The sequence below is a fragment of the Phyllobates terribilis genome, unplaced genomic scaffold, assembly GCF_046119375.1.
Source record: "Phyllobates terribilis strain yellow unplaced genomic scaffold, ASM4611937v1 Scaffold_9__5_contigs__length_417890890, whole genome shotgun sequence".
Taxonomy (NCBI): domain Eukaryota; kingdom Metazoa; phylum Chordata; class Amphibia; order Anura; family Dendrobatidae; genus Phyllobates; species Phyllobates terribilis.
Window position 1 is genome coordinate 400,115,940 of NW_027362769.1, and position 22,564 is coordinate 400,138,503.

Here is a 22,564-nt window from a genome sequence, read left to right on the forward strand (position 1 = left end):
ACCTGACGTGTCCGCCTGCCTGTCTACCCGGATCACCTGTCAGGCCACCTGCCATGTCCGCCTGCTTGCCTACCTGGATCACCAGTCTGGCTACCAGCCGAGCCCGCCTGACTGCCTAGCTGGACCACCCGTCAAGCTACCTGCCGTGCTCATTCGCTGAAGCGATCAGCTTCAGCCATCTGACCCGTGGGAGTCGCCGGCTCTCACACAAGGTCGGTCCCAGAGTGGCACCTGGTCCACCTGCCCGGTCCCTTCCTGGTTCACGGAGTCGATTAAGCCGCCGTGTGGACAGGGTCGGTCCGAGTTGGCACTTAGTTACGCCCCTCTGGTCCCTCCTTGCAACTCAGCACGGAGGTTCCACCACCCGGACCCGTAACAATGGTTAAGAAGCCCCCACACATTGTGAGTGATCCCCTCCATGGATGAGAAGCCCCCACACATTGTGAATGATCCCCTCCATGTATGAGAAGCCACCACACATTGGGAGTGATCCCCCTTCCTGGTTGACAATCTCCCACACATTGTGAGTGAGCCCCTTCATGGATGAGAAGCCCTCACACATCGTGAGTGATCCCTTTCATGGATGACAAGCCCCCATACATGGTAAGTAATCCCACTTACTGGTTGAGAAGCCTCCACACATTGTGACATTTTGGATCCACATTGTGATAATTTGGCTCCATGGCCATAAACCCCCCAGTTTTCTTTTCATTGAGAACCTGCGGTCAATTCTTAAAAAGGGATAAACAAAACCTAGAAATTGTGTATAACTCCGAGCTCTGATGAGACAAGAACAGGCAGCCATCATTCAGGATCTGACCTGAAGCCGATATCCAGCTGCCAGGTGAAGGGCAAAAGTCTGGAGAATAAGGGGCAGGACTGTGGAGAATAAAGGGCAGCAGTGTGGAGAAATAAGGGGCAGGACTGTGGAGAATAAGGGGCAGGAGTGTGGAGAAATAAGGGGCAGAAGTGTGGAGAATAAGGGGCAGGAGTGTGGAGAATAAGGGGGCAGGAGTGTGGAGAATAAGGGGCAGGAGTGTGGAGAATAAGGGGGCAGGAGTGTGGAGAATAAGGGGGAAGAAGTGTGGAGAATAAGGGGCAGAAGTGTGGAGAATAAGGGGCAGGAGTGTGGAGAATAAGGGGCAGGAATGTGGAGAATAAGGGGAAGAAATGTGAAGAATAAAGGGCAGGAGAATGGAGAATAAGGGGCAGAAGTATGGAGAATAAGGGAAAGAAGTGTTGAGAATAAGGGGCAGGAGTGTGGAGAATAAGGGGCAGAAGTGTGGAGAATAAGGGGCAGGAGTGCGGAGAATAAGGGGCAGGAGTGTGGAGAATAAAGGGCAGAAGTGTGGAGAATAAGGGGCAGAAGTGTTGAGAATATGGGGCAGGAGTGTGGAGAATAAGGGGCAGAAGTGTGGAGAATAAGGGGCAGAAGTGTGGAGAATAAGGGGCAGGAGTGTGGAGAATAAGGGGCAGGAGTGTGGAGAATAAGAGGCAGAAATGTGAAGAATAAAGGGCAGGAGTATGGAGAATAAGGGGCAGAAGTGTGGAGAATAAGGGACAGAAGTGTTGAGAATAAGGGGCAGGAGTGTGGAGAATAAGGGGCAGAAGTGTGGAGAATAAGGGGCAGAAGTGTGGAGAATAAGGGGCAGAAGTGTGGAGAATATGGGGCAGGAGTGTGGAGAATAAGGGGCAGGAGTGTGGAGAATAAGGGGCAGGAGTGTGGAGAATAAGGGGCAGAAGTGTGGAGAATAAGGGGCAGAAGTGTGGAGAATAAGGGAAGAAGTGTGGAGAATAAGGGGGCAAAAGTCTGGAGAATAAAGTGCAGGAGTGTGGAGCATAATGGGCAGGAGTGTGGAGAATAAGGGGCAGAAGTGTGGATAATAAGGGCAGGAGTGTGGAGAATAAGGGGCAGAAGTGTGGAGAATAAGAAGCAAAAGTGAGGAGAATAAGGGGCAGAAGTGGGGAGAATAAGGGGCAGAAGTGTGGAGGATAAGGGGCAGAAATCTGGAGAATAAGGGGCAGAAGTGTGGAGAATAAGGGGCAGAAGTGTGGAGAATAAGGGGCAGAAGTGTGGAGGATAAGGGGCAGGAGTGTGGAGAATAAGGGGCAGGAGTGCGGAGAATAAGGGGGAGGAGTGTGGAGAATAAGGGGGAGGAATGTGGAGAATAAAGGGCTGAAGTGTGGAGAATAAGGGGCAGCAGCGTGGAGAATAAGGGGCAGAAGTGTGGAGAATAAGGGGCAGGAGTGTGAAGAATAAGGGCAGGAGTGTGGAGAATAAGGGGCAGAAGTGTGGAGGAATAATGAGCAGAAGTGTGGAGAATAAGGGGCAGGAGTGTGTAGAATAAGGGGCAGGCGTGTGGAGAATAAGGGGCAGGAATGTGGAGAATAAGGGGCTGAAATGTGGAGAATAAGGGGCAGGAGTCTGGAGAATAAGGGGGAGGAGTGCGGAGAATAAGGGGGAGGAGTGCGGAGATTATGGGGGAGGAGTGTGGAGAATAGGGGGCTGAAGTGTGGAGAATAAGGGGCAGGAGTGTGGAGCATAAGGGGCAGGAGTGTGGAGAATAAGGGGCAGGAGTGTGGAGAATAAGGGGGAGGAGAGCGGAGACTAAGGGGCAGGAGTGTGGAGAATAAGGGGGAGGAGTGTGGAGACTAAGGGGCAGGAGTGCGGCGAATAAGGGGCAGGAGTGTGGAGAATAAGGGGCAGGAGTGCGGAGAATAAGAGGCAGGAGTGTGGAGAATAAGGGGGAGGAATGTGGAGACTAAGGGGCAGGAGTGTGGAGAATAAGGGGGAGGAGTGTGAAGACTAAGGGGCAGGAGTGTGGAGAATAAGGGGGAGGAGTGTGGAGAATAAGGGGCAATAGTGTGGAGAATAAGGGGCAGGAGTGTGGAGAATAAGGGGCAGGAGTGTGGAGAATAAGAGGCAGGAGTGTGGAGAATAAGGGGCAGGAGTGTGGAGAATAAGGGGCAGGAGTGTGGAGACTAAGGGGCAGGAGTGTGGAGAATAAGGGGCAGGAGTGTGGAGAATAAGGGGCAGGAGTGTGGAGAATAAGGGGCAATAGTGTGGAGAATAAGGGGCAGGAGTGTGGAGAATAAGGGGCAGGAGTGTGGAGAATAAGAGGCAGGAGTGTGGAGAATAAGGGGCAATAGTGTGGAGAATAAGGGGCAGGAGTGTGGAGAATAAGGGGCAGGAGTGCGGAGATTATGGGGGAGGAGTGTGGAGAATAGGGGGCTGAAGTGTGGAGAATAAGGGGCAGGAGTGTGGAGCATAAGGGGCAGGAGTGTGGAGAATAAGGGGCAGGAGTGTGGAGAATAAGGGGGAGGAGAGCGGAGACTAAGGGGCAGGAGTGTGGAGAATAAGGGGGAGGAGTGTGGAGACTAAGGGGCAGGAGTGCGGCGAATAAGGGGCAGGAGTGTGGAGAATAAGGGGCAGGAGTGCGGAGAATAAGAGGCAGGAGTGTGGAGAATAAGGGGGAGGAATGTGGAGACTAAGGGGCAGGAGTGTGGAGAATAAGGGGGAGGAGTGTGAAGACTAAGGGGCAGGAGTGTGGAGAATAAGGGGGAGGAGTGTGGAGAATAAGGGGCAATAGTGTGGAGAATAAGGGGCAGGAGTGTGGAGAATAAGGGGCAGGAGTGTGGAGAATAAGAGGCAGGAGTGTGGAGAATAAGGGGCAGGAGTGTGGAGAATAAGGGGCAGGAGTGTGGAGACTAAGGGGCAGGAGTGTGGAGAATAAGGGGCAGGAGTGTGGAGAATAAGGGGCAGGAGTGTGGAGAATAAGGGGCAATAGTGTGGAGAATAAGGGGCAGGAGTGTGGAGAATAAGGGGCAGGAGTGTGGAGAATAAGAGGCAGGAGTGTGGAGAATAAGGGGCAATAGTGTGGAGAATAAGGGGCAGGAGTGTGGAGAATAAGGGGCAGGAGTGTGGAGAATAAGAGGCAGGAGTGTGGAGAATAAGGGGCAGGAGTGTAGAGAATAAGGGGGCAGGAGTGTGGAGAATAAGGGGCAGGAGTGTGGATAATAAGGGGCAGGAGTGTGAAGAATAAGGGGCAGGAGTGTGGATAATAAGGGGCAGGAGTGTGAAGAATAAGGGGCAGGAGTGTGTAGAATAAGGGGTAGGAGTGTGGAGAATAAGGGGCAGGAGTGTGGATAATAAGGGGGCAGAAGTGTGGAGAATAAGGGGCAGAAATGTGGAGAATAAGAGGCAGAAGTCTGGAGAATAAGGGGCAGAAGTGTGGAGAATAAGGGGCAGGAGTGTGGAGAATAAGGGGCAGGAGTGCGGAGAATAAGGGGCAGGAGTGTGAATAATAAGGGGCAGGAGTGTGTAGAATAAGGGGCAGGAGTGTGGAGAATAAGGGCAGGAATGTGTAGAATAAGGAACAGGAGTGTGGAGAATAAGGGGCAGGATTGTGGAGAATAAGGGGCAGGAGTGTGAAGAATAAGGGGCAGGAGTGTGAATAATAAAGGGGCAGAAGTGTGGAGAATAAGGGGCAGAAGTCTGGAGAATAAGGGGCAGAAGTCTGGAGAATAAGGGGCAGAAGTGTGGAGAATAAGGGGCAGGAGTGCGGAGAATAAGGGGCAGCAGTGTGGAGAATAAGGGGCAGGAGTGCGGAGAATAAGGGGCAGGAGTGTGAAGAATAAGGGGCAGAAGTGTGTAGAATAAGGGGCAGGAGTGTGGAGAATAAGGAGCAGGAGTGAGGAGAATAAGGGGCAGGATTGTGGAGAATAAGGGGCAGGAGTGTGAAGAATAAGGGGCAGGAGTGTGTAGAATAAGGGGCAGGAGAGTGGAGAATAAGGGGCAGGAGAGTGGAGAATAAGAGGCAGAAGTCTGGAGAATAAGGGGCAGAAGTGTGGAGAATAAGGGGCAGGAGTGTGGAGAATAAGGGGCAGGAGTGCGGAGAATAGGGGGCAGGAGTGTGAATAATAAGGGGCAGGAGTGTGTAGAATAAGGGGCAGGAGTGTGGAGAATAAGGGCAGGAGTGTGGAGAATAAGGAACAGGAGTGTGGAGAATAAGGGGCAGGAGTGTGAAGAATAAGGGGCAGGAGTGTGGATAATAAAGGGACAGAAGTGTGGAGAATAAGGGGCAGAAGTCTGGAGAATAAGGGGCAGAAGTCTGGAGAATAAGGGGCAGAAGTGTGGAGAATAAGGGGCAGGAGTGTGGAGAATAAGGAGCAGCAGTGTGGAGAATAAGGGGCAGAAGTGTGGAGAATAAGAGGCAGAAGTGTGGAGAATAAGGGGCAGAAGTCTGGAGAATAAGGGGCAGAAGTGTGGAGAATAAGGGGCAGGAGTGTGGAGAATAAGGGGCAGGAGTGCGGAGAATAAGGGGCAGGAGTGTGAAGAATAAGGGGCAGAAGTGTGTAGAATAAGGGGCAGGAGTGTGGAGAATAAGGAGCAGGAGTGAGGAGAATAAGGGGCAGGATTGTGGAGAATAAGGGGCAGGAGTGTGTAGAATAAGGGGCAGGAGTGTGAAGAATAAGGGGCAGGAGTGTGTAGAATAAGGGGCAGGAGAGTGGAGAATAAGGCGCAGCGCTGCTGGGAATATTAAGGCATCACAGAAACTTCATGGATTTATCAAAAAAATGTAATAATGTGCGTAATGTTTAAAATTCTTCTTCATTAACCCCAGAAACAGCGACTAAATATGCGAAAACACTGAAAATGCAAAATGTGAAAACCCAAATGTGTGTCATTCTCAGCTTTAGGACTGTACAGATATTTATATATGACGTGAGTTGCCATATTGCTGAATCTCGCGTGTGCCCACCTGGCAGCCATCCTTCTTGCCCTCACTGTAGCCAGCGCAGATCATGTCGTCTTGCACAATGGCGATGGAGGAAGTGATGTTGTAGACGTCTTTGAACATATGGTCACATGCGGAGGAGTTGATGAGAGGCAGCTCCACCTCCTGCAGGACGTACGGGGTCGACAATGTCACTGGAGAAAAGAGACGCCAAAAAAACCTTTACTTACAGATCATGTAACACATGATACATTGTAACCCTGACAGCAGGAAAGAGAGACTTTACCCTGCGGCAATGCCCACATCCATTCTCCCAGATCACTGGTCAATGGCCATATAACTCACCACCTTCCGCGGCGTCCCCCCAGCCGGTCACCCAGCACATGGCTCCATCTGGAAACATATGGTAGGGAAAGGGGAGGCAGATGGGCTGGATGTTATTATTAAAGGTGACCGGACCCTCCAGTTCCATTAACGCCAGATCTCCGCTGGTCCCATCTCCGCTGTAGATTGGGTGGATGATGATGTTCTTAACTGGTACAATAACCCTGGTGGTACTGACGCCTGTTAGGTACAACGTGCCCAACATGACGTAGAACCCTCCGGACCTGGGAACCACAAGGAGAAGAAAGTATAAAGGAAATATTACCTGATATGGTATCAACATGTTTCAATGTGAAGTACGAGAGACATGGTCAACAAATAATGACCTACAACAAGAAGACACTCAAGGGCCAAGGTGCTAGAGGTACAAAAAATTAGTGGGAGATGTCGAATAAAGAAGGCGCCCGTGTGTGATCTCTGGTATCAAATTCATTGGTTAGTTCATGATCGAGCTGGAGGGGGTAGGAGAGATGCCTTACGGAGCAGAGGAGATAGGAAGAAGCAGTGAAAACGTTCAATATGTGATTAAAAAATGTGACTGAGGGGGAGCATCCCAGAGTACAGGTGCACCACAGGAGAAGTACAGGAGAAGATTCAGGTAACTAGCAGAAGGGAATGCAGTAAATATAGAAGAGTGTAAAATGACTGAAGAAGAGCATCCCAGACAACAGGTGCAGCACAGGAAAAATTCTGAAGTTTGAGATTACTAGCAGAATGGAAGGCTATAAAATGAGATAAGTGGTAAGTGACTAAAGAAGCGTATTCCAGAGAACAGGGGCTGCACCAGAGGGGTCAAAGGGAAGTTTCAGGTTATTTGTGTTGCACAGCTTCTGGATACCCACAGTTGCAGTAGAAAACTTCACAGAGCAGGTTACTTGGGACAACAAGGTTTTACTTCTCAGAACATGAGGTAAAGGAAAAAACGCACAGTCACTCAGTACTGCGCCAGGAAGTAAGAACAAAACAGAAAGTACAAGAGAGACCTTTTTTTTTTACAATGCAGTAAACAAGGAAACTTTACACAACATCGCCATCTACTCTCAGATCAGCATAAAGTCCTCCTTCACACAAACAAAGAAGTCCACAACTGTTGCATATACCAACAATTTGCAGAATAAAAGAGGGTAAATTGAGATGACTGGTCATTGACAGAAGAGGAGCATCCCAGACAATAGGTGCAGCACAGAAAAAGTTTAAGGTTATTAGCAGAATGGAAGACTGTAAAATCTAAGGAATGGTAAGTGCATGAAGAAAAGCAGGTGAAAACATCCAGGAGATGTTGCAGGTTATCAGCAGAAGGAATGTCAGTAAATTCAGGTGATTGCTAATGACTGAAGAAGAGCATCCCAGAGAACAGGTGCACTGTTGTGTCTTGTCATAAAACTATTACAGTAAAACCCCTTTATTTCTGCACTCTTGTGATATCGTACAGTAGAGATCTCACCGTTCTGCTGAAAGTACTCACGTCTGTCGCTTCTGATGTCTTTTTCTGCCCATGGAGTTTCGGTGGTAGCCATTGCTTCTTCTGTCTTCTCTTACTGTCTCTGCGCCAGACTCTGAGCTCTCTGGACTGCACAGACAAAGAAAAAAGGGGGGCGATCATGGCGGCAAGATCAAAGTGAGTAATGTGAGGCTCAGCCCTGACACAGCTGTGTACTCTATGGATGAAATGTGGCCAACGGTTTGGGGACCATCCTCCATACAGATCGTCTCCTCACCTCACACAGTGTGCAGCGGTCACCACCCAGCTCCTGGAGATCAGGGATCCTCCACATAGATGGATGTCACCACGCTTCACGCTGATCTGCCAGGGCCACTTTCCTGGGACGGAGCTCTGACCACCCACAATGCGCTGCGAGAACGGGGGCTGCCCGCACACTGCAGGAACAAGGAGAAACGTCAGAAGACGACACTGGTCAAAATGTTTCCGTTGTGATGATTGGCATTGTGATACAAGGATAGAGAGGGTAGAACAATAGATAGACAGATTGATAGATAGATGATCGATAGATAGCTAGATATATGGATAGATAGATGATTGATTGCTTCCCTGTTTTGAGTGTTAATGACTGAAGAAGAGCATCCCAGAGAACAGGTGCAGCACAGGAGAAGTCCAGAGAAGTTTCTCATGTATGTGTGACACCCCAGGGGTCTGGTTGCCACAGTGATAGAGATATTACGTCTGAGAGCAGGTGGGAGGTCCTTTGGTCAGGGATCCTGTGCATGCCACACCTCCTGCCCAGTCTTGGGAGGGGAAGGACTTCCCCTATATAAACCTGGGGCTGAGGCAGGGTAGGGAGTTCTGAGAGGAGAAGACAGGGAGCAGAGCTGCTCTATGGGCTCTGCTCCACAGGCAGGCCCTGTCCAGGGGCCTGAGCCTGGAGACAAGGAGAGTGGAGAAGAGAAGCTGCATAGGAAACAGCAGAGTTACAAGGAGTCAGGGGCTGGCAGCTACAGAGCTCGCCCTGACTAAGAAGATTCTTTACCGGACCCGGAGTCCGAGGCTGTGGGGACTAACTCCTACCCAGCAGCAGAATCCGTCGGGCAGGGGATTTCAGGTCCTCTGGCCCAGAAGCCCGAAGGCACGGTCACACGCGTGGGACCAGCACCGCCATCGTGGAGCGGAAGCCATTAGAAGGCCCCGAGTCACCGGCCATACGGGTGAGCACCACACGGTACACTCAGGGATGTGGGCTACTTACATCAGCTTCTAGCAAGGTAGCCAGAAGAGTACAGTCAGTTTGGGAGGCCTACAACTACGCCTGGCCAGGGGAGATCCCATCTGCTCAAAGACTGACCAGGCCCCGTTTGCTAGCAAGTACTCCGGGAGGGTCTGTCGTTGTTACCAGTAAAGACCCTGAACTACACCGTACCGTCTCTGAGTGGTTCCTGCTACCCCCATCATCCACGTCGGCTGCCCTGAGGCCATACCCCTCCCGTTGGGGGTTATACTATCACTCTGCACAATCCTACCACCGGCCTCAGCGGTCTGCCCTGCAGCAGCAGCTTCCTGGCTGCACTCAACGGGTGGCGTAGTCATCAACTATTTACTACTAATAGACTGCCGTCTAGTTTGACTCCCTGGGCACGGACCGGGTCACCGCCACGAGATTACAACCCTCCACGGATCCGGCTCCGGGTAAGCGCCCGCGTGCGCACCGCAGCGCGACACAGGCCCAGGGGCGCGTCAACTTTGGCGTAGTCGGCAGGATTTCGTGCCCGCAACCACCGGGTACTGCGTGCCTGAAAAAGAGACTTTTCAAACTTACCAGTGGTGAAGATTCCCGCCATCTGTGAAGATTCCCGCCATCCGTGGAGTTTTCCCGCCATCCGGCGCCATCTTCTGCCTTCTTCCCGCCATCCGAGGAGTTTTCCCGCCATCCGGCGCCATCTTCTGCCTTCTTCCCGCCATCCGAGGAGTTTTCCCGCCATCCGGCGCCATCTTGGAGACGCCGCGCGGGAAGAAGAGGGGCGTGGACTCCGAAAGCGCGCGAGAACTGAAGCCCCGCCTCACGTCCGGACGTTGCGTAAGGTCCTGGAAGGAGCCCAGCAGACGCCGACGTCACAGGAGCGCGACGCCAGGTCCTCTACCCCGACGATTGACTGCGGAGCCGCGGCCTACGGAAGAGGATCTCCGGAAGGTAGGCCACGGTCCACTAGGGGGGAGGAGGACACCAGGAACGGACAGCAAGATGGCGGACCGGCAGCAGACTAAGCTGCCCAGCATCGGCAGTGCCCCAGTCGTCGCCGGCCCCGACCAGCGCCGGGAGAAGACGCGTGACGCAGGAGCGGTCGCGGGAGCAGGTAAGAGGAGTCTCCCTGTCCCGGACGCTGCCAGCGTCAGCCTGCTCCCGGGCCCCCTGGTGGAGCCGCCGATTCCGGGCGCTGCAGACACCGACCTGCTCCAGCCCCCGCAACAAGCCCTGCGGCCAAGCCCTCCAGCCCTGGGCACTACCACCACCAGCCCGCGCCCAGGCCCAAAGTTGCACCCTCTGACCCCGGGCGTCATCAACGGCGACCCTCTCTACGCCTGGTCGCAAGGCCTGAACTCCCCAGGTGCAAAAGGACTGTACGCCCTCCACGTTAACCAAGGAGGAGCTGCAGTACTACCAATACGAGGAAAGCCAAGAGGACCCGGACGGGTCTGAAGCCTACACACAAGAAGGAGCAGGAGGATGCCGTTACTGAAGTACGGTAAAGTGGAACTGTACATAGTTACCCGTAGGGGTACTTGTGTTGCTAATTAAAATATGGTCCCCGTTGGGACAAGTGTGAACTGTTCCCGTGTGTCCCCTATCCTTAACCAGGCTGAGGACTGTGAGCAGCCATCCCATCTCCCCACAGGCTGAGGACTGTGAGCAGCCAATCCTTATCCCCACTGGCCGAGGACTGAGAGCGGCCATATCTTGTAAATATTATGTGTTTCCAGTTATTTATAGGAGTCCTTGGTGGATTTACCGGGAATCCTTTGTACAGTTAGTGGAGCGTAACCCAGGATGGACTAAAAGACTGTTAAGGACTCGGGGTAGGACAGACCCCTACCTGGTTACGTCTCCCTGTTTTGGTGAAATGGACACCTTGCTTTCTTCAAAGACTGCACCCGGTTACGGACACGCCGTGACCAGCTTTATGCGTTTCCTTATTGTAATGTTATTGTTTATACTTTGTTATGTTACAAAAATATGTTTAGTCCCGGAGTACTAAATTTCACTAGGGGGGAATGTGACACCCCAGGGGTCTGGTTGCCACAGTGATAGAGATATTACGTCTGAGAGCAGGTGGGAGGTCCTTTGGTCAGGGATCCTGTGCATGCCACACCTCCTGCCCAGTCTTGGGAGGGGAAGGACTTCCCCTATATAAACCTGGGGCTGAGGCAGGGTAGGGAGTTCTGAGAGGAGAAGACAGGGAGCAGAGCTGCTCTATGGGCTCTGCTCCACAGGCAGGCCCTGTCCAGGGGCCTGAGCCTGGAGACAAGGAGAGTGGAGAAGAGAAGCTGCATAGGAAACAGCAGAGTTACAAGGAGTCAGGGGCTGGCAGCTACAGAGCTCGCCCTGACTAAGAAGATTCTTTACCGGACCCGGAGTCCGAGGCTGTGGGGACTAACTCCTACCCAGCAGCAGAATCCGTCGGGCAGGGGATTTCAGGTCCTCTGGCCCAGAAGCCCGAAGGCACGGTCACACGCGTGGGACCAGCACCGCCATCGTGGAGCGGAAGCCATTAGAAGGCCCCGAGTCACCGGCCATACGGGTGAGCACCACACGGTACACTCAGGGACGTGGGCTACTTACATCAGCTTCTAGCAAGGTAGCCAGAAGAGTACAGTCAGTTTGGGAGGCCTACAACTACGCCTGGCCAGGGGAGATCCCATCTGCTCAAAGACTGACCAGGCCCCGTTTGCTAGCAAGTACTCCGGGAGGGTCTGTCGTTGTTACCAGTAAAGACCCTGAACTACACCGTACCGTCTCTGAGTGGTTCCTGCTACCCCCATCATCCACGTCGGCTGCCCTGAGGCCATACCCCTCCCGTTGGGGGTTATACTATCACGCTGCACAATCCTACCACCGGCCTCAGCGGTCTGCCCTGCAGCAGCAGCTTCCTGGCTGCACTCAACGGGTGGCGTAGTCATCAACTATTTACTACTAATAGACTGCCGTCTAGTTTGACTCCCTGGGCACGGACCGGGTCACCGCCACGAGATTACAACCCTCCACGGATCCGGCTCCGGGTAAGCGCCCGCGTGCGCACCGCAGCGCGACACAGGCCCAGGGGCGCGTCATATGGTAAGTAGGATGGAAGGTGGTAAACAAAGAAGGAGAAATAGATTCATTACTCAGGAGACAGTTGTGCTCACTGGATGTCACTATTTTACCATATATTTTGTTGGATCTACTCTAAGAACAATCCTAGAATTCAAGAGAAAACTGAAAAAGACCCAGAAAGAGACTTCTAGTAAATTCCATAACTTTTTGCTGTGTGATCTGTTTCCCTCTCTGTTGAGCCACAGCCCGGTCCATCTCTGTCCTAATGCTGATAGTTCTTTTGTCATTGCTTTCCTTCTCATGGTTTGCTTCCCTTCAGGAGTTTTACATTTTCTCTTTTGGTTCCGTCTAGTGATGAGCGAACGTGCACGGTGCTCGCCCGAGCATCTCACTGCTCAACATGCTCGGTGCTCGCCGAGTATTTCCGGGTTGCTCGGCGGGAGCTTGGGTCTCCTCCCTGCATGTTTGATGCTCTTTACAGAGCAAATGAACATGCAGGGATTGCCTGCTACTCACTGTAATGCCGCAGCCATGTTGGTTGTGCCATTACAGTGATTGGCTGGCCGCACAGCGTCATCAGGTCTATATCAGACCTGGCGCTGCCATGCTCGTCACAGTCACTCCGGAATCAGACAGTGTAGGGAGAGCTGCTGCTGAGCTAGGGAGAGATTTGCTTGTGTATTAGGTAGTGTAGGGAGAAAAACCGTACATTACACATATCCATCTTAACAAACAGTCCTTCTGAGGACTAATCCATCTGCAGAGATATCAGGCAGGCAGTGTATATAGGCAGGCAGGGTATATACCAGACTGCAGTGCACATAGGACAAGAGGCTCCATTCCAGTTCTGCCTTCTGCTGCTGTTAGATATTTCTATTCATAGGCCCAGGTCTCAGGGGCCAGGAATACTTTTCTTTGGATCTTAATCCTCATTATTTGCTTAAAAAGCAATCCAGGGAACACCATTTTTTCTGCGCCATTTGCTTGTTGGCACTGCAGAATACAGCCAGGTCCTTTCCATATTACAGCGCTAAGAATCCAGCTATTTAAAACTGTGTTTTCTCCGTCACACGGATCACATATACGTTGTCAGAAAATACTGCCATGTGTCAGTGAAACAATTCACAGCAGTTTGCTGTTCAAACTACTTACCTACAGGCCAGGTATTTAAAACTCTGTTTTCTCTATCACACGGATCACATATAAGTTTGCTCCAAACTCACTCATTTGTAGTGATCGTGGAAGATACTGTCCTCCATTTAAAATGGGCAAGGCACGTGGCAAGAGACGGGGAACTGGACGTGATGGTAATGGTGCATGCAAAGGCCGAGGACAAGGCCGTGGGCAAGCTGAAATTGTGCCACAACAAACACCCACATCTTCTCGCCTGACCTTCCTGTCCCAATTTCAAGGGGACCGCAGCACACCACTATTGAACCCAGAGCAGTGTCAAAAGGTTGTTGGTTGGATAGCGGATAATGCTTCCAGTCACTTAGCCACCACCACCACCCTGTCTTCCACACGGTCAAGTCTCAGTAGCCGTGAGTCTGGGCCGCATATTCCTCACCCTGATCCTCCTTCCTCCCACCATGCCAAGTGCCCAGAGACAACTGATCCCATACTTGGACACTCTGAAGAGCTGTTCACTTTTCCATTTATAGATTCGGGCCTCTCGCCCGGTCCACTTGAAGCGGGGCAAGAGGAGATCACATGTAGCGATGTCCAAATATTTGAGCAGCCACGGTCACACGAAGGCGACGGTGGGAAAGTGTCACAAGAGGTGGACGATGATGAGACACAATTGCCAGAAAGTCAGGAGGAGGACCAGGATGCGGAAGTGGAAGACGAGGTGGTGGATGATATAGTAACTGAGCCAACCTGGCAGGGGAACATGCAGGGCGAGGACAGCAGCACACAGGGGGAGGGAGGCAGAGCACCCCAAAAGGAAGGAAGAAGCAGTGTGGTGGCCGCAGACAGAAGGCAGGCAACTGTTCCCAGTAACACCAACACGAAGGAAGTTGCCAGTACAACAGTTAGGTCTTCCAGAGTCTGATTGTTTTTTAAAGACTCTGCCGATAACCCCAAAAAGGCCATTTGCACCACCTGCCAGGCCAGCATCAGCAGGGGTGGCAAAACGACCAGCCTGACCACCACCAGCATGATCAGGCACATGGCAGTAAAGCACACGACATTGTGGGCCGAACCCCAGGGTCCAGGAAAAGTGTCTGCGGGTGGCACCATTGCTTCTTCCGCTGTTGTGCATGCAAGCCAATCCCCTGTCCATGGTGCATGCGAAGATGCCTCCTGCCCTGCACCTGTCGTTGCGCACTCTCAAGTAGCAGCATCAGGAAGCATGGCCATGTCCTTGTCCCAGCGCAGCGTTCAGTTGTCCATACCCTAGTCCTTGGAACGCAAGCGCAAATATGCAGACAATGCCCCACAGGCCACACTACAAAATTCTCACATTTCACGACTGCTTGCGCTAAAAATGTTGCCTTTTAGGCTTGTGGAGAGGGAAGCATTCCGCAACCTGATGGCGGCGGCCATCCCTCGGTACTCGGTCCCCAGCCGCCACTATTTCTCCCGGTGTGCCGGCCCCACATTACACATGCACGTGTCCCAAAACATTAGCCGTGCCCTCAACAACACAGTTACTGGGAGAGTCCACCTAACCACAGACACATGGACAAGTGCTTGTGGGTAGGGAAGTTACATCTCGCTGATGGCAAACAGGGATAACATAATGGAAGCCAGGACCCAGTTGGACCTTGGGATGGAACACGTCCTCCCGACGCCAAGGATTGCGGGCCCTAGGTCAATCAGGGTTGTCCCCACGGTCTACAGCTCCTGCACCTCATTCTCCTCAGCCTCCTCCTCCTCTTCATCCTCCATCTCCGAAATGACCACATCAGTCACAAGCTGGAAGCACTGCAGCACTGCCTTGGCCAAGCGGCCCTATAAAAATAGGCTTTATGACTTTCAGAGTCCCTCCATCATAAATAAAGCAGGATGTGTCTGATGATGTGTCACACACCACATTGCCAGATAAGGTTGTAAAATGTTAAAATGACAACAGTGGCGGCTGGGGACCGAGTATGGACACCCAGCCGCCGCCGGCATGAGGTTGTCAAAAGCTTCCGCCTCCACAAGCCTAAAAGTCCATATTTCAAGTGCAAGCAGCTCCCCAGAAATCTGGCAGTTTAGTGTTGCTGCCTGTAGGTGGGTGGGTGGCTGGCTGCATACTTGCGCTTGCATTCCAAGTAACAGAAAACTAAGCAGATGGTGGCCTCTATCATCATCATGGCCTCACCTCGGCACTATGAACTCTCCTGAAGGAGAAGCCAGGGCCCACCGGAGAAGTCCAACCCTGCCGAGAAGCAGCCCTGGCTAAGAAAAGTTTGGGGGATGGTTCCCGGACACTCTATGGCTGCTTTTTAATGTGAATCGGCCATGCTTATGCATGTTATTTCTCAAACCGCATTGCAGATCAGGCCATTGTCCAACTCTGTATTCATGAAATTAAATGCGCAAAGAAAGATATTTGTTTATCAAAGCACCACCGACAAGTGCGAGTTGATGTTGGACGGGCTGCCATTGCTTCTGCAACAAGCTGCATTAGAGGACTTCCTGGGAGAAATGACACCCAGGGTAGATATGGTTTCCCTCTATGCCAGTCCTTTCACCAAGCTAAATACAACTCTCAGCAAAAAAAGCTGTGGACTGGCTCCGTACCGTCCCTGGCCACATTCCCCTGTCCACGTGTTTGTGGTTAGGCGGTCCTTCCCAGAAAGTGCACTGGGGAGGGCACGGGTCATGTTGTGGGACCCGTGCTTGTGGAAGATAGAGACAATACCAGGAAAAATAGTGGCGGCTGGGGACCAAGTCTCCGGCTCTCTGGTGGGACCGTCCAACCCTGCCGAGAAGCAGCCCTGGCTAAGAAAAGTGTCGGGGAAGGTTCCCGGACACTCTATGGCTGCTTTTTTAATGTGGACTGGACATGCTTATGCATGTTATTTCTTAAACCGCTTTGCAGATCAGGCCATTGTCCAACTCTGTATTCATGAAATTAAATGCGCAAAGAAAGATGTTTGTGTGTCAAAGCACCACCGAAAAGTGCAAGTTGTTGTTGGATGGGCTGCCATTGCTTCTGCAACAAGCTGCATTAGAGGACTTCCTGGGAGAAATGACACCCAGGGTAGATACAGTTTCCCTCTATGCCAGTCCTTTCACCGAGCTAAATACAACTCTCAGCCAAAAAAGCTGTGGATTGGCTCCGTACCGTCCCTGGCCACATTCCCCTGTCCACGTGTTTGTGGTTAGGCGGTCCTTCCCAGAAAGTGCACTGGGGAGGGCACGGGTCATGTTGTGGGACCCGTGCTTGTGGAAGATAGAGACGATACCAGGAAAAATAGTGGCGGCTGGGGACCAAGTATGGACACCCGGCCGCCGCCGGCATGAGGTTATGAAAAGCTTCCGCCTTCATGAGCCTAAAAGGCCACATTTCAAGTGAAAGCAGCTTTAGAGGATTTTCTGGGAGAAATGACAGCTGGGTAGATATGGTTTCCCAAGTCCTTTCACCAAGCTAAAGAATATGGCTGTGGTGAAATACAACTCAGCAAAAAAAGCTGTGGACTGGCTTCGTACCGTCCCTGGCCACATTCACCTGTTTGTGGTTAAGCGGTCCTTCCCAGTAACTGCATTGGGGAGGGCATGGGTAATGTTGTGGGACCCGTGCTTGTAGAAGGCGGAGACTACACCGGGAGAAACTGTGGCGGCTGGGGACTGAGTGTGACACCCAGCCGCCGCCGGCATGAGGTTATGAAAAGCTTCCGCCTCCTCGAGCCTAAAAGGCCACATTTCAAGTGCAAGCAGCTGTCAAAAAATTGGCAGTATAGTATTGCAGCCTGTGGGTGGGTGGGTGGCTGGCTGCATACTTGCGCTTGCATTCCAAGGAATGGGGTAGGGACAACTGAACGCTGCACTGGGACAAGAACATGGATGGTGATTGTTGCAAGTCTTCAACGACAGGTGCATGGAGGGAGGCATCTTGGCATGCGCCAAGGATCACTTACGATGGGCACACTTTTAGGCAGTGACCTGGGAGTCAGAAATGCTTCCAGAGGTTTTCTCCATGCTGTTCCCATGTCTTTTCAGCACTGTATGCATGTGTCTGATGATGTGTCACACACCACACGGCCACATTAGGTTGTTAAATGTTAAAATGACATTTCCCAGTAAATGCATTTGTCATGGTTGAAAGCAATGCAAAAGTGAAAAAAACTCATCAAAAACGCTATTTGTGAACATAGCCCAAGGTGTGGAGGAGTATTTTTGTTTTTGGTTATTTATTTTGCCTTATATACAAGTCATTACCCTGGAAAGGGTGTTCCTTAACATATTTCCCAGGAAAATCCATTTTGGTTTTGTTTTTGTATGTTTTATTGTGAGTCCGTAAAAGTGGCGTAATACTCTGACAACGTTGTTGACAGCAGTGACCTGGGAGTCAGAAATGCTTCCAGGGGTCTGCCCCATGCTGTTCCCATGTCATTTGAGCACTGTTCCCATCGATTTGGGCAATTTTTAAGCTCTCTGCAGACCGCCGGGGGAGCCGCCTGAAAAATGCTGTAGTTTCCCATAGACTTACATTGGGCTCGTTGCTGAGTTTCCCATAGACTTACATTGGGCTCGTTGCTCGGGTCGAGCACCCGAGTATTCCAATTTGCTCGACCCGAGCAACGAGTACCCGAGCAATTTAGTGCTCGCTCATCACTAGTTCCATCCTATCACATTTTGGGATGGGCTTTATATAATCACCGCTCACTGACTTTCTTTGCTGGCTATACTTCTATGTAAATGATGTTAGGAGTTCCAGCTCCTCAACTAGAGATTATCTTGCTTGATTAACCCCAGTTGCTTTTCCTGTGGTTTGTCTGAGAGTCATCCTCCCCAGCACCCTTCCCTTTCTGTTATGTTTGGGGTCTGAAAGGTTTTCACTTAGTCCATTTGTTTTTTGGTCCCCTACAGTTTTCCCTGACTATCTTGTGTAAGCGTGTTTGGTTTCTTACCCTGGGTTCTCGTGTCTTCCTGCACGCTGTGTTTTCCCTTTGTAAGATTTGTGTTTTGGCCTCCCCTCTGGTTCTCCAGGAGGTACAAGAAACCTTTTAGGGAGACAGGTTGAGAAGGCGATTTTTAGTTGTGTGGTTAGGGACTTTCTCAGTCTGTGCAGGGAACAGTTGGGTACAGATACAGCACCTCTCTTTGTAAGTCCTTTCCTTCTACCATTACCTGTGTGAGTGTGTGAACACGTTCATAATATAGATATATGATAGATAGATTGATAGATGATGCATAATATATATATATATAATAGATAGATGATAGATAGATAAATGATAGATAGATAGATAGATGATAGATAGATAGATGATAGTTAGATAGATAGATGATAGATAGATAGATGATAGATAGATAAATGATAGATAGATAGATGATAGTTAGATAGATAGATGATAGATAGATAGATGATAGATAGATAGATGATAGATAGATAAATGATAGATAGATAGATAGATAGATAGATAGATAGATAGATAGATAGATAGATATTGTATATACCTGAAGTTGTCCTCTTCACAAGACCTGCGGTAACAGAGAATCATCATGTTAGTGGCACATGTCGTACACATTTTAGGGTCGGTGCTCTCAGGTGTGTGGCGGTACAACATAGTGTGTAGTGGGATCCTGTGCTTGGCTCCTCTTGTCCACAGTGTCTGGAATATTAGTAAGACCTTGTACTTCTTCCAGGGTTTTTACCTTTCCATCTGACCTGTACTTTATTTTATTATGGTATTTATGATCATCATTCCTTCCTCTATGCTTTACACTGCAGCTCTCCTGCACCAGATTGGCTGTGGAGCATGAGGACAAGCTCAACTGTCAGAGCATGGAGGGATGGTGACATTACAGTGATGACGGGAGATTATAAACTGCAAGGAGGAAATAACTAGTAAGAAAAAGAGGAAAGGAAAAGGGAGTTCGTCGGCACATCCAAGCGGAAAATAAAACAAATTCCATTATTCCTGTTTAAAAACATGGAAACCTTAGAGTCTGACGCGTTTCTGGTATACAGCGACACCCTTATTCATAGGATAAAGATTTCTCTGCTATATATATCGTCTGCTTGACACAGATGAAAACGATTATTGTAATTGGAAGAAACGTCAGCTGCATAGGTGCAAAGAATTGCTAATGTATAATTGTAACTCGTGTTAGGGCTAGAGTTAGGTTTAGGGTTAGGGCTAGACTTGAGTTTAGTGTTAAGGCTAGAGCTGGAGCTCAGGTTAGGGCTAGACTTGAGTTTAGTGTTAAGGCTAGAGCTGGAGCTCAGGTTAGGGCTAGAGTTGAGTTTAGTGTTAAGGCTAGAGCTGGAGCTCAGGTTAGGGCTAGAGTTAGGTTTAGGGTTAGGGCTAGACTTGAGTTTAGTGTTAAGGCTAGAGCTGGAGCTCAGGTTAGGGCTAGAGTTAGGTTTAGGGTTAGGGCTAGACTTGAGTTTAGTGTTAGGGCTAGAGCTGTTGCTCAGGTTAGGGCTAGAGTTAGGTTTAGGGTTAGGGCTAGACTTGAGTTTAGTGTTAAGGCTAGAGCTGGAGCTCAGGTTAGGGCTAGAGTTAGGTTTAGGGTTAGGGCTAGACTTGAGTTTAGTGTTAGGGCTAGAGCTGTTGCTCAGGTTAGGGCTAGAGTTAGGTTTAGGGTTAGGGCTAGACTTGAGTTTTGTGTTAAGGATAGAGCTGGAGCTCAGGTTAGGGCTAGACTTGAGTTTAGTGTTAAGGCTAGAGCTGGAGCTCAGGTTAGGGCTAGAGTTAGGTTTAGGGGTAGGACTAGAGCTGGAGCTCAGGCTTGAGTTAGGTTTAGGGTTAGGGCTAGAGCTGGAGCTCAGGTTAGGGCTAGAGTTAGGTTTAAGGTTAGGGCTAGACTTGAGTTTAGTGTTAAGGCTAGAGCTGGAGCTCAAGTTAGGGTTAGAGTTAGGTTTAGGGTTAGGGCTTGAGTTAGGTTTAGGGTTAGGGCTAGACTTGAGTTTAGTGTTAGGGCTAGAGCTGGAGCTCAGGTTAGGGCTAGAGTTAGGTTTAGGGTTAGGGCTGGAGTTAGGTTTAGGGTTAGGGCTAGACTTGAGTTTAGTGTTAAGGCTAGAGCTGGAGCTCAGGTTAGGGCTAGATTTAGGTTTAGGGTTAGGGTAAGAGCTCGAGCTCAGGTTAGGGCTAGAGTTAGGTTTAGGGTTGGGCTAGAGCTGGAGCTCAGGTTAGGGCTAGAGTTAGGTTTAGGGTTAGGGCTCGAGTTAGGTTTAGGGTTAGGGCTAGACTTGAGTTTAGTGTTAAGGCTAGAGCTGGAGCTCAGGTTAGGGCTCGAGTTAGGTTTAGTGTTAGGGATAGAGCTGGAGCTCAGGTTAGGGCTAGAATTAGGTTTAGGGTTAGGGCTCGAGTTAGGTTTAGGGTTAGGGCTAGACTTGAGTTTAGTGTTAGGGCTAGAGCTGGAGCTCGGGTTAGGGCTAGAGTTAGGTTTAGGGTTAGGGCTAGACTTGAGTTTAGTGTTAAGGTTAGAGCTGGAGCTCAGGTTAGGGCTAGAGTTAGGTTTAGGGTTAGGGCTAGACTTGAGTTTAGTGTTAGGGCTAGAGCTGAAGGTCGGGTTAGTGCTAGACTTGGGTTTAGGGTTAGGGCTAGAGCTGGCGCTCAGGTTAGGGCTAGCATTACTTCTAGGGCTAGGGCTAGAGGTAGGTTTAGTGTTAGGGCTAGAGCTGGAGCTTGGGTTAGGGCTAGACTTGGGTTTAGGGTTAGGGCTAGCATTATTTCTAGGGTTAGAGCTAGAGTTAGGTTTAGGGTTAGGGCTAGGGTAAAAAGAAAGGACATAAAGTATATGTAATAAAAATATCAGGTAAAAAATTGGTAACAATGTCTAACTTTTCATTTATACATAGAAAAAACTAGAGGACCAAATGGGCAAATTATAATTACATCAGTATTTGTGTAAAGTATGATACATGTGCAGGTGGATAATAGGAGTTCAATACTGGTCAGGTGAACAGGACTTAGGTGGTGCTGATGGTGGTGACACAATCCTTGCCTTGCCCTTGGTGCTGGTAACCCATGCTACACCACTAGGGAGGAGAAGCCCAAAGTCTGGTGTGTCCTATCCACCATAATCTGCTTTTTAGTCTATGGATCCCTCGTCCACTCTGGAGTTTACCTAATAAATCCCAGCAGACAATGGCTTTATCCTTCAGGCCGCTGTTCCCTTATAGCACCTGACAATGGATGGCGGCCGCTCATCTATATCACAATAGTTTCTGGGCTTTTCTCAGAAATTGCGCTCATTGGTGACATATTATATAGGAGGAAGCGGGAACATCTGCCCTATTCTCCAGACTTGTCATACATGACGGCTCTGTACAGAAAAGACTGATAACCAGGGACAATGGCTTTACAGAGAGTGCGGAGAACGTTCTCCTGAGGATAATGAGCCCCGACCTCAGTATTGTGCTATGGAACAAGTGATCTGTGAATAGAAGTTTCTATGGAGCCACCAGATATATCCGACCACAAATAGCCACAATCAGAGGAAGAATAAACACAAGCGACTTGTCAATGTCCACCGGAAAAATATGGGAAAGGTTTCTGAGAAGTTGCCAAGCAGGCGGGATCCAGTAAAGGCCGAAGTCATGTTGAACATTCTAGTAACTCTATAATATCTGATCATTATCTTAATTTTTTCAATGACTCAAAAGTATCCAAAATCCAAGTAAGAGATATACATGATCAGACATCGTAAGACTGATATGGAAGGAAGAACCTGCGCCAAAGAGCTTACAATGCCAATGACACCACAGTCAACTACCAAGTTATAGTGGACTTATACCCCCGGCCTTGAACTAGACAGATGACCCCATAATTCTTGAGCTTCAGTTCGGGGCGTTTTTCCCATTACTGCTTTAACATTCAGTGGGACTTGTCTATGAGGACCATAACTGGACGAGTAATGGTGACGAGATTACTATTGATCCAATTATCAGGATCATTTATATACAATTCGATAGCGTCAACTCACCCAGGACCAGGATGGATGTCAACAAGTGAAGCTCCAACAGCCGAGACTTCATATTATCGAGAAGAGCAGAAGATCAAGAAAGAGGTAAGACGTTCTCCACCGACACCTGTGTACATAAGTTACATGAGCCCAGTTCACATTATGGTCCTGCAATGTGGATCCAGAGGAAGGAAAACAACCCCCATGGGGGCATCAATGGTCATAAGTAAAGAATTACTGTAGACAATGAATGTCATCAGAATAAAACTCAACCAATCGCTAATATCATGTGTGTTACGTCTACTCAACCCTGGACTATCTACAGATACATGTGGAAGATACAAGTCCTGGAAATATCACTGTAAGATACTGTCACGTGGTTGTAGGTGATACATGTGGTGATAGAGATAAAGGGATAATATCTGGAAGAGATGGACACGGGATCTGTGTGTCAGATGTATCTCATGATGGGCGTGTAATGAAGAACTGGCACATTGTATCAGAACATAATAGTAACACAGTGTGACATGTTTATATAAATTGTAATATTTGAAAAGACTGAATAATCAGAATAAATCTCCGGAGAGAGGTGATGTAGTGGAGATAATGGTG

General features: G+C 49.8%; 1 protein-coding gene across 1 annotated transcript in view; it reads right to left on the minus strand.

Moving 5' to 3' along the window:
• LOC141161430 (transmembrane protease serine 9-like) overlaps positions 1–22,069 on the minus strand; it is a 41,673-nt gene extending 19,604 nt beyond the window's left edge. Inside the window, exons 1-6 of the mRNA XM_073646239.1 lie at positions 21,974–22,069; positions 18,497–18,520; positions 7,841–8,000; positions 7,588–7,692; positions 6,084–6,346; positions 5,763–5,932 (exon numbers count right to left, since the gene is read on the minus strand). Coding sequence (XP_073502340.1) covers positions 5,763–5,932; positions 6,084–6,346; positions 7,588–7,692; positions 7,841–8,000; positions 18,497–18,520; positions 21,974–22,025 — 774 coding nt within the window. The 5' untranslated portion in view covers positions 22,026–22,069. The remainder of the gene's footprint in view (positions 1–5,762; positions 5,933–6,083; positions 6,347–7,587; positions 7,693–7,840; positions 8,001–18,496; positions 18,521–21,973) is intronic.
• Positions 22,070–22,564: the final 495 nt, after the last annotated feature.